Consider the following 14,393-nt stretch of genomic DNA (forward strand, 5'->3'; position numbering starts at 1 on the left):
ACTGCTCCTTACTACTGTCCAGGCTTCATGAGCCATGGGAGCAAGGGGTAGGCTGGGGTAGGTGAGACCACATGGTGCTACCGAATGGGAAAGCAGCCTGAGGCAGAAGCCTCCAGCTGGCATGATATTCCAGGCAGGACTGAATCTCCATTAGACGAAACTTAAAGAAGAGAATGACCTGGAGTCATTCCCATTTTTGTCCAGGCACCTCTGACTGACCTCACTGAGGCAGGCCAGGAGCACCCATGTCTGCCCAGGCACCCCCAACCAACCTAGTCGAGGTCAGCCAGGAGCAACCACAGGATGACAACAACAGCTAGCAGTCGTTTTGCACCATCTGCCATCCGCAAGGCAAGGCAAGGGGATGCTGCTGTGTAGCACTGCAGTACTGTATTTGCCAGCAGCACCCAGGAGACATACAGTGACAGTGAGCTGAGCAGGCTCCATGCTTGCCATGGTATGTCATCTGCACGGGTAACCCAGGAAAAAAGGCAAGAAACAATTTTTTGCAGTTGCTTTCACGGAAGGAGGGAGAGAGGGAGAGGCGCCTGACGACATGTACCCAGAACCACCTGCTACAATGTTTTTGCCCCATCAGGCATTGGGAGCTCAACCCAGAATTCCAGTGGGTGCCAGAGACAGCAGGAACTGTAGGATAGCTATCACAGTGCAACACTCTGAAAGTCAATGCTAGCCTCGGTACTGTGGATGTACACCGCCGACTTAATATGTTTAGTGGGGACACACACAATCGACTATCAAATCAATTTCTAAAAATTCAACTTCTGTTAAATTGACCTAATTTCATAGTGTAGACATACCCTCAGTGAAAAGTGCAAGTGCTAGAGAGACTGATTGCTTTTGGGGTGCTGTCATGTCTTTACTGTCACTGTGAGCCTGTTTGACATGCCCCCTATTGGAACCAGACTCCTGATGGCCTGCTAATCTTGGAGTTGTAATCAGTTCAGGCTGCCTGGGGTCTGATCAACATTATGGCTCTAACTAGTTTAAATGAACCAGTTTTAAAGCAGGTTAGGATATTGTGTAGACAAGTACTGCCTGTCTGCCTGTTTGTTGTGACAGCAACCGAGGCTGAGCCCTGCCTGCGGTGTTTTCACAGTGCTGTCACACAGCTCAGAACCCTCACTAGCCAATCACGTTCTTGCACCAGTACTGCACACCATGGCTGTAACCATAGTGCCACCAGTAGGGCTGAGAACACTTATTACCTAGGCCCATCAGCATCCTTGGCATAGCAAAGAGTCTGTGCTCAAGGACACTGGAGTACAGGCTCATTGCCATGGGGATGTGTAGGAGGTGTCACCTCCTCAACTCATTCCCGCCCCAGCCAGACTCTCAGCACTGAGCAGAGTGATTCGGTTTTCTGTTTAGACCCTGCACTTCTAGCCTACCACCAGCAGGGAAGTAGAGTTCCTGCCTTCTCCTGAGCTGCCCCCTGCTGGCTGCCTGCCCCTTGCCTCTCTCTGACCAGCTCCCTGCAGAGAAGTAGCAGGGGAGTTCGAGACGGGGAGGAGGTACCTAGAGCGCCGTCCTCTGTCTGAAGCCAAACATGGGAAAAGCTTCCAAGGTAGAGTACTGCCAGCCCATCATGCATCAAATTCACAGTCCGGGCTGAAGGGATCACAGGATTTTCACAGGATTTTTCTAATAATGATAATATGTTGCATGGGGGGAGAGGCAGCTGGTTGCCTTCTGAGTTTTGTGCCTTTAATGGGAGGGCGCCTGCCTCAAATTATGTGTTTCAACCTTCAGTGCATCCCCAGAGATGCAGGCCCTCCCCAGCTGCTCGAAGGGGACCCTGGTTAACCTCCACAGCCCCTGAGGTGAGAGTGCTGCCAGTGTATGCCTGCAGTGCTCCCATCTCCATTGCTGCCCTGTCCCCCTCCCCTCCCTGCTTCTCTACCCCAGCCAGTCTCCTGCTCTTTAATTCACCTGCCACCCCATATGTTCCCTCTTTCCTCTTCACAGTCTCCTAGCCATTCCATCTCCCTCTCTCCTCCATTCCCTAACCCTTCAGTCTCCTTCCTGTACCCCAAACTCCCCACTCTCTCCAGCCTTCCTCCTGTCCCCTGCTCATTAGCTCCCCCGTTGGCAGTTTCAGCAGAGAAGCTAAGTACTTTGATTTATGCTACTATGATGGGCTGTCTCTCCTGGTTAGGCCTGAGGCACGATGGCAGGGCATTGTTGGGGAAGCTGTGGGCGCACAACTCAGCTCCTTTTCCTGAGTTGTGAACGCCTCTTCCTCTACATGTATTACACCTGCTAGTTTCTATTGGAGTTACATGTGAATAGGGAGAGGAGACGAGGCATCTCTGAATTTACCCTTGTTCTGGGACTGAGCCTGTTGGCCTGAGCACTAGACACGTTGGCACCCATGGGAAAGACTCATCTCTCCAAGTAGTCTGAGAAATATGCAAGCTCAGCTTGTTTGTTGAGGGCACACACCTGAGCCTTTAGAGCGGAGCTGGAGATGTGGGTCAGTGGGACGTGGAAGGTGAATTTGCATTGGGGAAGAACAAATGCTGAAGTTCTTTCTACTTGCACCTGGCAGGTATTAGAGGCGCCCTCTGAAATGGATGAGGCCGTGCAAACTTCAGAAACCAATCATTGGCACTTGGCACACTCTGGGAAGGAATCCATCTCTGTCACTCTGCACAATGCCAGCAACCTACCGGCCACCCAGAAGGGCAAGGTGCCATGGCCCTATGTCACTGTGTGAGTACCTGGGAATTTTACTTCTGGGCTTCAGATGCTGCTTCTCAGCTTTGGTTATAAGATCTGCTCTTTCAGCAGGCAAGAAGTTGCGACTGCAGTGCTGGCCATAAGGCTGATCTGTTTGGTCTTAATCTTCACTGAATAGGCTGGCACTTGCGAGGTGTCACAGGAGGATGCATCTCCGAGCTGAAGGCACAGCATAATAAATCAGGGTCACTGAGAATCTTGCGGGAAAGGAGTGTAAGGTACACAGAGAGTTTACCTGAGTTGTCAGAAAAAAATGATGCATACAGCTCTCAGGGTGGAATATCTATTTCTAATTTCCTTTTGTTCAAAATCTGACTGTCACCCCAGTGATTTATGCTATGGAAGTGCTAGGAGGAGAATATCTACAGCAGCAATGTATCAGGGGGGATGAAACAAACTAACCCCTTGCAGGCTGGGAAGTAGCAAATGATCAGAGCCTTTTGAATGATCAGGGCATTTTGAAGGTTGCCTTCATTTTCAGAGCAATGCATCTATGTAGGACTGGTGTCCACTGGGTGGCTCAGGAGCTGCTTGGCTGATACACGCTCAGTTGTTCAGGGCTGCCATGATGCCCAGGGGGCAGTCCCAGATGCAGTTTGAAGTCTTTAAACCATGATTTGAGGAATTCAGTGGCTCAGACATAGGTTAGGGGGTTGTTGTGGGGTGGGTAGGTGAGATTCTGTGGCCTACATTGTGCAGGAGATCAGACTAGATTATCATAATGATCCTTTCTGACCTTAAAGTGACTCTATTGTGTCTTTATCGTGATTGGGGCATCTTACCACATCAAGGCAATGGACCTGTTCTGCTGAAAACCTAAGGCTGGTCTGCATTGAAAAAGTGTACTGGCGTAGCTTTGTCAGTCGGGATGTGAAAAAACACACACACCCCAGCAGCATAGCTATGCTGATGAAACCCCCCCAGTACAGGTGGAGTTAGAATCATAGAAGATTAGGGTTGGAAGAGACCTCAGTACGTCATCTAGTCCAACCCCCTGCTCAAAGTAGGACCAACACCAACTAAATAATCCCAGCCAGGGATTCTGGTGTTCTGCTGATAAAAGAGGGCTTTTGTCCATGCAGCTAACGTAGTTTGGGGAGGTGGTATTCCCTCTGTTGACATACACTGCACCTACACAGAATTTGGTTCCTTGTGCAAGATACATGCATTAGGGGACTCAATTAAAGAGCAACACTTTGTTGTGTAGTAACTGAAAGGACACTGTTGAGTTGTGTTATAATTAGACAGGTAAAGTCTGAATGCTAAACATCTTTTTAAAAAAATGATAATCCATTTCTTCTTCACTAAAAGAAGGGCAAACAGTCATTGTTTGTGATCTATGCAAATAATGCGTTGTGCTCCACAGTGCTGTTATTGCAGTAGATCTTTACTTAGCAATCCCATTCCCAGACTGGTGTGGGCATCACAAATGACACTGGTGCACTAATGAGGCTGTAAACAAGAAAATCCATGTTAATTTCAGCTCCTTTAGGAAGGGCAGTGGAGGAATCATAACCTGAAAGTGAATAAAATCAGTTGAAGGAGCCTGATTCTCTATTTGGTTGCCCTAGTTTTACACTAGTGTAATTCCTTTTTAGAAACTGATTTCTGGAGGTCCATAACCAATACCAAAGAACATAAAAAATGTAAACCAATGGGCAGTTTTTATTGGACAAATATATTTATTTATGCATGCCACCAAACAGGGCTGGTGCAACCGCTAAGCAGACTAGGTGGCCGCCTAGGGCACCAAGTGGTTGGGTGTGCCAAAAAGCGGTGCCCCCCAATTTTTTTTAAAACAGCGGAGCACAAGGCTGCTACTGCTGCTCCGCGCCTCCCAGCTCCAGAGGGGCCGCCCATGGCACGGCCAGTCCCTCTCCCTGGAGGAGCAGCCAGCAGCAGAGTGGGGAAGGGGAGGGTCTAGCACTAGCAGCTGCACCTTCTTCCCCGCGCTGTGGGCCGAGCCGGGCTCCCTGTCGCCCTCGGGCTCTCAGCAGACTCAGGCGTGGGGTGGGGGCTGGCTGCCTGTGCTGCTGCTGAGAGCTCCACGTCAGCAGGTGGGTATTGTAGTTTTAAGAATGCCTCCAGCTTCCATCCACGACACACCACATGATCCATTTTCTACAGCCAAGCACTAAGATACAACCATATTTGTTCCAATCTCTCAGACAGAGATAAACACCTACAAGATCTCTATCAAGCATTCTTAAAACTACAATACCTACCTGCTGAAGTGAAAAAACAGATTGACAGAGCCAGAAGAGTACCCAGAAGCCACCTACTATAGGACAGGCCCAACAAAGAAAATAACAGAACACCACTAGCCATCACCTTCAGCCCCCAACTAAAACCTCTCCAGTGCATCATCAAAGATCTACAACCTATCTTGAAAGATGACCCCTCACTCTCACAGATCTTGGGAGACAGGCCAGTCCTTGCTTACAGACAGCCCCCCAACCTGATGCAAATACTCACCAGCAACCGCACACCATACAACATAAACACTAATCCAGGAACCTATCCTTGCAACAAAGCCCAATTCCAGCTCTGTCCACATATCTATTCAAGTGACACCATCATAGGACCTAACCACATCAGCCATGCCATCAGGGGCTCGTTCACCTGCACATCTACCAACATGATATATGCCATCATGTGCCAGCAATGCCCCTCTGCCATGTACATTGGCCATACCAGACAGTCTCTATGCAAAAGAACAAATGGACACAAATCTGACATCAGGAATCATAACATTCAAAAACCAGTGGGAGAACACTTCAACCTCTCTAACCACTCAGTGACAGACTTGAAGGTGGCAATTTTGCAACAAAAAACCTTCAAAAACAGATTCCAAAGAGAGACTGCTGAACTCGAATTAATATGCAAATTTGATACAATTAACTTGGGTTTAAACAGAGACTGGGAATGGTTGGGTCATTACACTGATTGATTTTATTTCCCTATGTTAAGTTCTCCTCACACCTTCTATGGGTCATTTCAATTATCACTTCAAAGGGTTTTTTTCTCCTGCTGACGATAGCTCATCTCAATTTATTGGACTCTTCCAGTACGTATGCATACGTTCACCTTTTCATGTTCTCTGTATGTATAAATATCTCCTGTCTGTATGTTCCATTCTATGCATCTGAAGAAGTGAGCTGTAGCCCACGAAAGCTTATTCTGAAATAAATGTGTTAGTCTCTAAGGTGCCACAAGTACTCCTGTTCTTTTCTCCTGTGCACCCCCCACCCCAAAAACCCACCCTGTCCTGCCACTTTTGCCTCTGGGCAACCTCCACTCGGCAACCCCCCGAGCCAGCCACAGTCACTCTCACCCCTGCATCAACCTCAGGAGCCCCCTCCGCCCCCCACCACCTGCCATCTCCCTCCTGCCCACTCCTCCCTTGTGCAAACCGCTCCCTGCCACCTTCAGCCCCCTGCAACAACCCTGTGCACACACACACCCCTGCCTGCCAGCCCCTTGCAACAACCCCCTCCTGCTCACTTCTCCCTTGTGCCACACCCTCCTTGCCACTGCACCCCCTGCAACGAGCCCTTTTTGCCTCTGTGCAATCTCTTCCCTGTCACTACACCCCCACCCCCTCCACCTCTTGGCCACCTCCACCCTCTGCAACAATCCTGTGCACCCACCTCTCTGCCACCTTCACCACCTGGAAGAGCCCCCATACGACTCCCCTCTTTGCAGCCCCCCTTCCCCCCTGCATTTTGTGAACATCTGGGCCCCTAGGGGGAACTTGGCCATAGGAAGGTGGGAGCTGGACATCGGAAGGGGGGCGCAAAATATCCTTGCACCAGCCTTGCCACCAAACCTGACAAAGGGCAGAGCGAGCCAGGCCTAGCATAGCAGGGGTACTGCAGTTCAGGTCTGAAGGGATCCTTGGAGGACTGGAATAACAGTGATTAGGATGGAAGTGCAGTGACAGAGCTGAGCGAGAGGTGGGATAGTCGGGGGTGGTGCAGGACAAGACTGAGGTGCCTGAGCAGAGCCGTGTATGTGACTCTTCCACTGCTTGTACCCTGCCCAAGCTATAAACCCTTCACTTTAATAAAGAAAATTGAAAAACCAAAGAGAAATGTGCTCCCAGGAGATACATATGTGAAAAGTAAATATCCAGATTCTCAGTTCTTTTGGGGGTGTACTGCAAAGAGTCTATCACTTGAGCTTTAGTGGCATCTCTGGAGCCATTTTTGGCCTGGTGCCAGTTGTGTGCAGAGTCAGGCAGAGTTGCCCCCAGTAACCAAGGAGTAATTTGGTGCTGTAACCTTAAGCCCTCACAGCACAAACGAATCTGAGAATGTAGAAACACTCACAGATTCCAGGTCCATCACCTACGAACATGTGCATGAAGCTACATGTGCAGCCACTCATACACACACAGCTTCTTGCTGTCATATACCCACCCTCACATGCCCTAGATACTCAGTCACGCTCACACACACTTTCTCCAGCTCCCATGCACATGTGTGTATGTACTTAGGTAAAGATGTGCACACAGAAACACACAAGTGCATGCACCCCATTCACACAAAGGCACGTGTGTGAGACATCCCTGTGATAAAGAGACAGGGCAGAGGTGGTATAAGCAGACCCACTAGCAGCCCAAAATGAAGGAAGCATGGAGGTGCTCAAAGCCACTTTACATTCCATGTCTTTCTAGAGCCAAGGAGCCAAGCCAGACTCTCTCATTCCCATTCTCGTTGACAGGAAGTCCCCTCTGGTGCCCTCAGTTCCTATAATAGAAGAGATATGAGCTAGGAAAAGAGGCTTGTGGAAGCTGCTAGCTGGCAGGGACAAAGCAAAGTGTTTGCTTTAGAGACTTGAGATCTTTCCTGTTCTATGTGGCTGATGTTTGGAAAAGAGGCAGAGTTGATCTCAGTGACTAGCTGGTCCCTGTTTCCCTGCTTTTCTCCTTTCCCCAGCCCTTCTGCCTCTCCTCCACAACAGGTTCCTTTGTTCTGTAATTAAAAGTACTCTCCCTGTCTGATTTGTCCTTGGGGTGGTGAAGCCAGATCCATGAAGGACACAGATTACCATCACCTTTCCACTCCCAGGTCACTTTACTTAGATCTGGCAGCTCCTATCAGCACTTCCTTCTCATCCAAATGTGTCATTCTCTTTATCTTTAAGATCTGTCTCCTGTGGTGTGCCCCCATATCTCATCCACTGGAGAGCCCCTCTCCTCAATGCCACCTGCTAGGAGGTGGGACAGAAGAGGGCACCAGGTGGAGGCATGGAGTGGTGGATGGGGTGAAGAGTGCTTGGGTTGCATGGTCAGTGTGGGAGAGCTCCATGAAGAGTGGTAGCTCGAGGGGCTTGGCCGCAGTGAAGGGGCTGAGGGTTAAGTGTTGTACTGAAGAGTGAGAGTGTTGCCAGGGGCTAGATGTAGCCAGAGCAATGGGCAAGGCAGATGATTAGCATTTTAGACAGATTGAAGTTGTTTACTTGGAAGGCCAGAGAGCAGAGGGTTGGGAACTCCTGCTTCTTCTGCACCCCTTGAGCTGGAATTACTGCTTTTCTGCTTCCCTTTGCTCTCAATAACAAGCCCTGGGCTAATGACAGGCTGCTGGGACTAACAGCTAGTGTCAGACCCACCGTTCAGGGAACTGAACTAGGAAACAGAAGGATGTCTGTGCACTTTAGTCAGGCCCAGGAGATGGAGAATCCAGCACCAGCTGGATCAATCCACTCCCTGTTTTATCCTTTGGTGCATCTCTGCTTATGTTCCCTGCAGGCTGCCCTGGTGGTAAACAACAGCCTCTGGATTTCCAGTGGCAGAAGTAATTGTGTCTGGCCAATGGATACCCACTGGTGTGTTTTACCCATGGGGATCTGAAGAACCCACCATTATTTACAATATTCACCTCAGTCTTCTCTAACACCTTCCCTCAGAGCATATACTTTACCAAGGATTAGTAAAGATGGGGAAACTGAGGCACAAGTCGTTTGCCAAAAGCTTCACAGAAAGTCAGTTGTGGAGCTGGGCAGGTTTCTAACAATCAAAGGAGAAAGATTCTAGAACAGCCTCCCAATAGGAACAGTGGGGAGCAAACAACCTAACTCAGGGGTGGGCAAACTTTTTGGCCTGAGGACTGCACCTGGGAATAGAAATTGTATGGCAAGCCATGAATGCTCACTGAATTGGGGTTGGGATACGGGAGGGGCTGAGGGCTCTGGTTGGGAGTGCAGGTTCTGCAGTGGGGCTGGGGATGAGGAGTTTGGGGTATAGGAGGATGCTCTGGGCCTGGACCAAGGGGTTTGGAGAGCGGAATAGGGATCGGGTCTGGGGCAGAGGGTAGAGGTGTGGGAAGAGGCTCAGGAGTGCTGGGTCCAAGTGGCATTTACCTCAAGCAGCTCTTGGAAGCAGTGGCATATCCCTCTCCAGTTCCTACACAGAGGCACAGTCAGGTGGCTCTGCACACTGCCCCATCTGCAGGCACCGCCCCTGCAGCTCCCATTGGAGTGCATAAGAGCTGGAGCGGGGCCATGCTGTGGCTTCCAGGAGCTGTGTGGTGCAGCCCCTGACCCTGCGCCCTAGCTGGAGCACCGGAGCGGGCCCAAGCCACGTGGTGTGGCCCCCAACCCTCCACCCCGGCTGGAGCGCTGGAGCAGGGCTACGCTGCATGGTGCAGCCCCCAACCCTGCGCCCAGGCTGGAGCGGGGCAGAGCCCCATGGTGCAGCCCCTGATCCTGCCCCCAGGCTGGAATGCCGGAGCAGGGCCGAGCTGCATGGTGTGGCCCTTGACCCTGCACCCCGGCTGGAGCACTGGAGAAGGGCCAAACTGCATGGTGCGACCCCCGACCCTGTACCCCAGCTGGAGCACCAGAGTGGGGCCGAGCCACATGGTGCAGCCCCTAAGCCCACACCCTGACTGGAATGCCAGAGCGGGGCCATGCCATGGCTTCCGGGAGCCGTGTGGTGCCAGGGCTGCCTGGGGTGGGGCAAGTGGGGCAAGTTACCCCAGGCCCTGCAGGGGCCCCCACGAGAATATAGTATTCTATAATATTGCAACTTTTTTTTATGGAAAAATAATTGCTTTGCCCCAGGCCCCCTGTATCCTCTGGGCAGTCCTGCGTGGTGCAGTCCCCAACCTTGTGCCCTGGCTGGAGCACTGGAGCGGGGCCAAGCTGCGGCCCCTGACCCAGTGCCCCATCTGGAGTGCTGGAGCTGGGCAAATCCCAGCCCCGCTCCCCAGTGGGAGCACATGGGCCAGCTTAAAATGATTCACAGCTTGTAGTTTACCCACCCCTGACCTAACTGGTTTCAAAATGCACCTTGATAAGTTTATTACTGGGATGACATATATAGCATGAGAAAGGACTCTATGATCCAGGAGGTCCTCTCCAACCCTATGTTCCAAGAACTAGACCAGCGGTTCTCAGACTGTGGTATGGGACCCCAGAGTGGGTCAGGACACCATTTTAATGGGGTTGCCAGGGTCAGCATTAGACTTGCTGGGACCCAGGGCTGAAGCCCCAGCTGCACCCCACCCTGGGGCAGCAGGGCTCGGGCTGCAGCTCCCTTTCCCCCAAACTAGGGCAGCAGGGCTCCAGCTGTAGCCCCCTATCCCTCCACCCAAGGCAGTGGAGCTTAGGCTGCAGCCCCACTCCTGTGTCACGTAGTAACTTTGTTGTCAGAAGGGGTCATGGTGCAATGAAGTTTGAGAACCCCAGAACTAGACTATACCCTTTGCACTAGTTGGTGTGCCCCCACTGAGTTCTGCCCCTGGAGTCCAGTTGTATTCAGCTGTGCACTCAGCATTAGGAATGGATCAGCCCTTTTGCCCCATGCTGAAATGTAGGCACAGAAAAAGAGGTGCTGCTCCATTTATCTCAAGGGGGGATTTAATTCTGGGGCCTGCAACTGTGCTGAGAAGCTAAGTACACCCCAGAGCCAAGTGACTGCTGGAATGAAGTATCCCTTGGGTGATGACTCATCTGGGCTCCCATACTGAGTTAATCAGCCAGCAGAGACTCAGCAGCAGAGCAACTCAGGGCTCTCCTCTGAAAAGGCTTCCTCCAGCACAAGGAGCAAAGGACCTGGAGGCTGAGGCCCTGTCTCCTGCACGGCATCCATCTCCTATCATTTCTGTGATTATAAGACTGCCCTTTGAAGCGTGCTGGAAAACATTCAAAGAAGAATCACAGGAAATGTCTGCTAAAGCACAACCTTTCCCAGAAGCAGATTTGCCTGGAGGCAGAAGTGACATTTAAAGCAGCGGAAGCAGCAAGCCAGCATTGCATAGCTGGATGTGTGTGATTAAAACCAACAACAGAGCCCTCATTCCTCCCCCCCCCCCCGCACCCACCCACCCACATACACACACATACTCCGTCCTGCAGAATCAGGGAAGGGGAACATTTCACAAATTCAGCTGCATTCTGGGCCTGGTCCAAAGCCCTTTAAAGTCAAGGAGAGTCTTTCTATTAATATCAGCGGACTTTGAATCAGGGCCTTGCAGAGGAATGTGGCGTGGGTGGGAGAAAACAAACTGGTTCTGATAAGGCCTCCAGCGACATAGTTTGGCAAACCTGGGCCCAGTCTGCCTTTTGGCACGATGACTTTGATGTTGTGATGTTGCCACTGAAATGCCATTGAACCATGATGCCAGTCCTGAAGCCCTTTCCCAGTGCATGGAGGGAGGGGGAGGGAGCCCCGAAGAACATCTGCTCCTGGATGTCACATGTGGAACCACTGCCTGTGGTAGCCACAGGCCAAGAGAAGTGCAGGAGTCCATTTTCCAGCATGGGTGGCAAGACAGAATTAGTCAGGTGGGGTCACTGCTGGCCTAGGGGAGTCCATCTCAAAGCCGGAGGGGCTGCAGAAATGAAACCAAGGAAATAGCCGGCCCCAACTCAGCGTGGGTGGCAGGAGGGGGCTTTCCTCCTGGGAAGAAGCCTGGAAGAGCCCTCCTCAGGAGAAGGTTGAAGGGACAGGAGACCCCATGGCCCAGGAGTTCATCCCAGAGAATCAGTGGCCTGAGAGGATCAGCTGCCCAAGAGGATCAGCTGCCCAGGGTAATGGCTGGCAGCCCACAGCTCATTCAGGGTGTGTGTGAAATGAGCTAAGGATCTCAGTGCACATAAAAAACATATCACACTAGTTGGACCCTCAACGGAGAGGCTCATGTGGGCAGAACTCCCCTCCATCCCAGAGAGCTTATCCCTCCAATTTAGAGTTGGAGCACATTGGCAGCATTGTTTTTGACAGAGTTACTGGCCTAGTGGATGGTGGGAAGCAATAGACATGATATCTTGATTTTAGTGGGGCTTTTGACACAATCCTACCTGACATTCTCACAAGAAAACTAGGGAAATGTGGTCTAGAAGAAATTACTATAAGTGCAAAACTGGTTGAAAGAGTAGTTTATGGATGGTTCATAGAATATTAGGGTTGGAAGTGACCTCAGGAGGTCATCTAGTTCAACCCATTACTCAAAGCAGGACTAATTCCCAGACAGATTTTTATCCTTTGGCCCCCTCAAGGATTAAACTCACAACTCTGGGTTTAGCAGGCCAATGCTCAAACCACTCAGCTATCCCTCCCTGCCTGTCAAACTGTATGCAGGGATCAGTCCTGGGTTGGGAACTATTCAATGTGTTCAGTAATGACGGATAAGAAAGTGGAGAGGATGCTTATAACATTTGCAGCTGACCCCAAGATGGGAGAGGTTGCAAGCACTTTGGAGGACAGGATTAGAATTCAAAATGACTTTGACAAACTGGAGAATTGGGCCATGTCTACATCTAAAATTTTGCAGCGCTGGTTGTTACAGCTGTATTAGTACAGCTGTATAGGGCCAGCGCTGCAGAGTGGCCACACTTACAGCAACCAGCGCTGCAAGTGGTGTTAGATGTGGCCACACTGCAGCGCTGTTGGGCGGCTTCAAGGGGGGCTCCGGGACGAGAGAGCAAACCGGGAAAGGAAACCAGCTTCCCCGCGGTTTGCTCTCTCGGTCCCGGAGCCAGCCAGCAAACCGCAGGGAAGGAGACCTGCTTGCTCGGGGTTCCGGGACCGAGAGAGCAAACCGGGAACGCCGCGGTTTGCTCTCTCGGTCCCGGAGCCAGCCAGCAAACCGCAGGGAAGGAGACCTGCTTGCTCGGGGTTCCGGGACCGAGAGAGCAAACCGGGAACGCCGCGGTTTGCTCTCTCGGTCCTGGAGCCAGCCAGCAAACCGCAGGGAAGGAGACCTGCTTGCTCGGGGTTCCGGGACCGAGAGAGCAAACCGGGAACGCCGCGGTTTGCTCTCTCGGTCCCGGAGCCAGCCAGCAAACCGCAGGGAAGGAGACCTGCTTGCTCGGGGTTCCGGGACCGAGAGAGCAAACCGGGAACGCCGCGGTTTGCTCTCTCGGTCCCGGAGCCAGCCAGCAAACCGCAGGGAAGGAGACCTGCTTGCTCGGGGTTCCGGGACCGAGAGAGCAAACCGGGAACGCCGCGGTTTGCTCTCTCGGTCCCGGAGCCACCCAGCAAACCGCAGGGAAGGAGACCTGCTTGCTCGGGGTTCCGGGACCGAGAGAGCAAACCGGGAAAGGAAACCAGCTTCGCCGCGGTTTGCTCTCTCGGTCCCGGAACCCCGAGCAAGCAGGTCTCCTTCCCTGCGGTTTGCTGGGTGGCTCCGGGACCGAGAGAGCAAACCGCGGCGTTCCCGGTTTGCTCTCTCGGTCCCGGAACCCCGAGCAAGCAGGTCTCCTTCCCTGCGGTTTGCTGGGTGGCTCCGGGACCGAGAGAGCAAACCGCGGCGTTCCCGGTTTGCTCTCTCGGTCCCGGAACCCCGAGCAAGCAGGTCTCCTTCCCTGCGGTTTGCTGGGTGGCTCCGGGACCGAGAGAGCAAACCGGGAAAGGAAACCAGCTTGATTACCAGAGGCTTGCTCCTTCCACGGAGGTCAAGAAAAGCGCTGGTAACTGTCTACATTGGATTACCAGCGCTGGATCACCAGCGCTGGATCCTCTACACCCGAGACAAAACGGGAGTACGGCCAGCGCTGCAAAAAGGGAGTTGCAGCGCTGGTGGTGCCCTGCAGATGTGTACACCTTCAAAGTTGCAGCGCTGTAACTCCCTCACCAGCGCTGCAACTTTCTGATGTAGACAAGCCCTTGGTCTGAAATCAACAAGATGAAATTCAATAAAGATAAGTGCAAAGTGCTTCCCTTTCTAACTACGAGGGTAGTTAAGTTCTCCGACAGGCTTCCAAGGGCGGTTTTGAGCCCAGGTTGGACAAACCCCTGTCAGGGGTGGTCTGAGGTCCTGCCTCAGCGCAGGCCCCAGGGGGCTGGACTAGATGACATCTCAAGGTCCCTTCCAGCCCCACGTGTCTATGATTGTATGAACCTCACCCTAGCATTGCCCATGCTGTGCCCGCTCTCACGATATAGTCAGGGCCGGCTCCAGGCCTCAGCGCGCCAAGCGCGTGCTTGGGGTGGCATGCTGCGGAGGGCGCTCTGCCGGTTGCCGGGAGGGTGGCAGGCAGCTCCGGTTGACCTCCCGCAGGTGTGCCTGCGGAGGGTCCGCTAGTCCTGTGGCTTCCGTGGAGCATCCGCAGGCACACTTGCGGGAGGTCCACCGGAGCCGTGGGACCAGCGAGCGGCAGAGCGCTCCCCACAGCGTGCTGCC

The 14,393-nt window shown here is 52.4% G+C and overlaps 1 protein-coding gene across 1 annotated transcript in view; it reads left to right on the forward strand.

Moving 5' to 3' along the window:
* The first annotated feature begins 1,570 nt into the window (after window positions 1-1,570).
* LOC115642159 (coiled-coil domain-containing protein 33-like) overlaps window positions 1,571-14,393 on the forward strand; it is a 291,133-nt gene continuing 278,310 nt past the window's right edge. Inside the window, exons 1-2 of the mRNA XM_030545599.1 lie at window positions 1,571-1,588; window positions 2,573-2,736. Of these exons, the coding sequence (XP_030401459.1) occupies window positions 1,571-1,588; window positions 2,573-2,736 (182 nt within the window). The remainder of the gene's footprint in view (window positions 1,589-2,572; window positions 2,737-14,393) is intronic.

The sequence above is a fragment of the Gopherus evgoodei genome, unplaced genomic scaffold (assembly GCF_007399415.2).
Source record: "Gopherus evgoodei ecotype Sinaloan lineage unplaced genomic scaffold, rGopEvg1_v1.p scaffold_38_arrow_ctg1, whole genome shotgun sequence".
In the NCBI taxonomy this organism is placed as follows: Eukaryota; Metazoa; Chordata; order Testudines; family Testudinidae; genus Gopherus; species Gopherus evgoodei.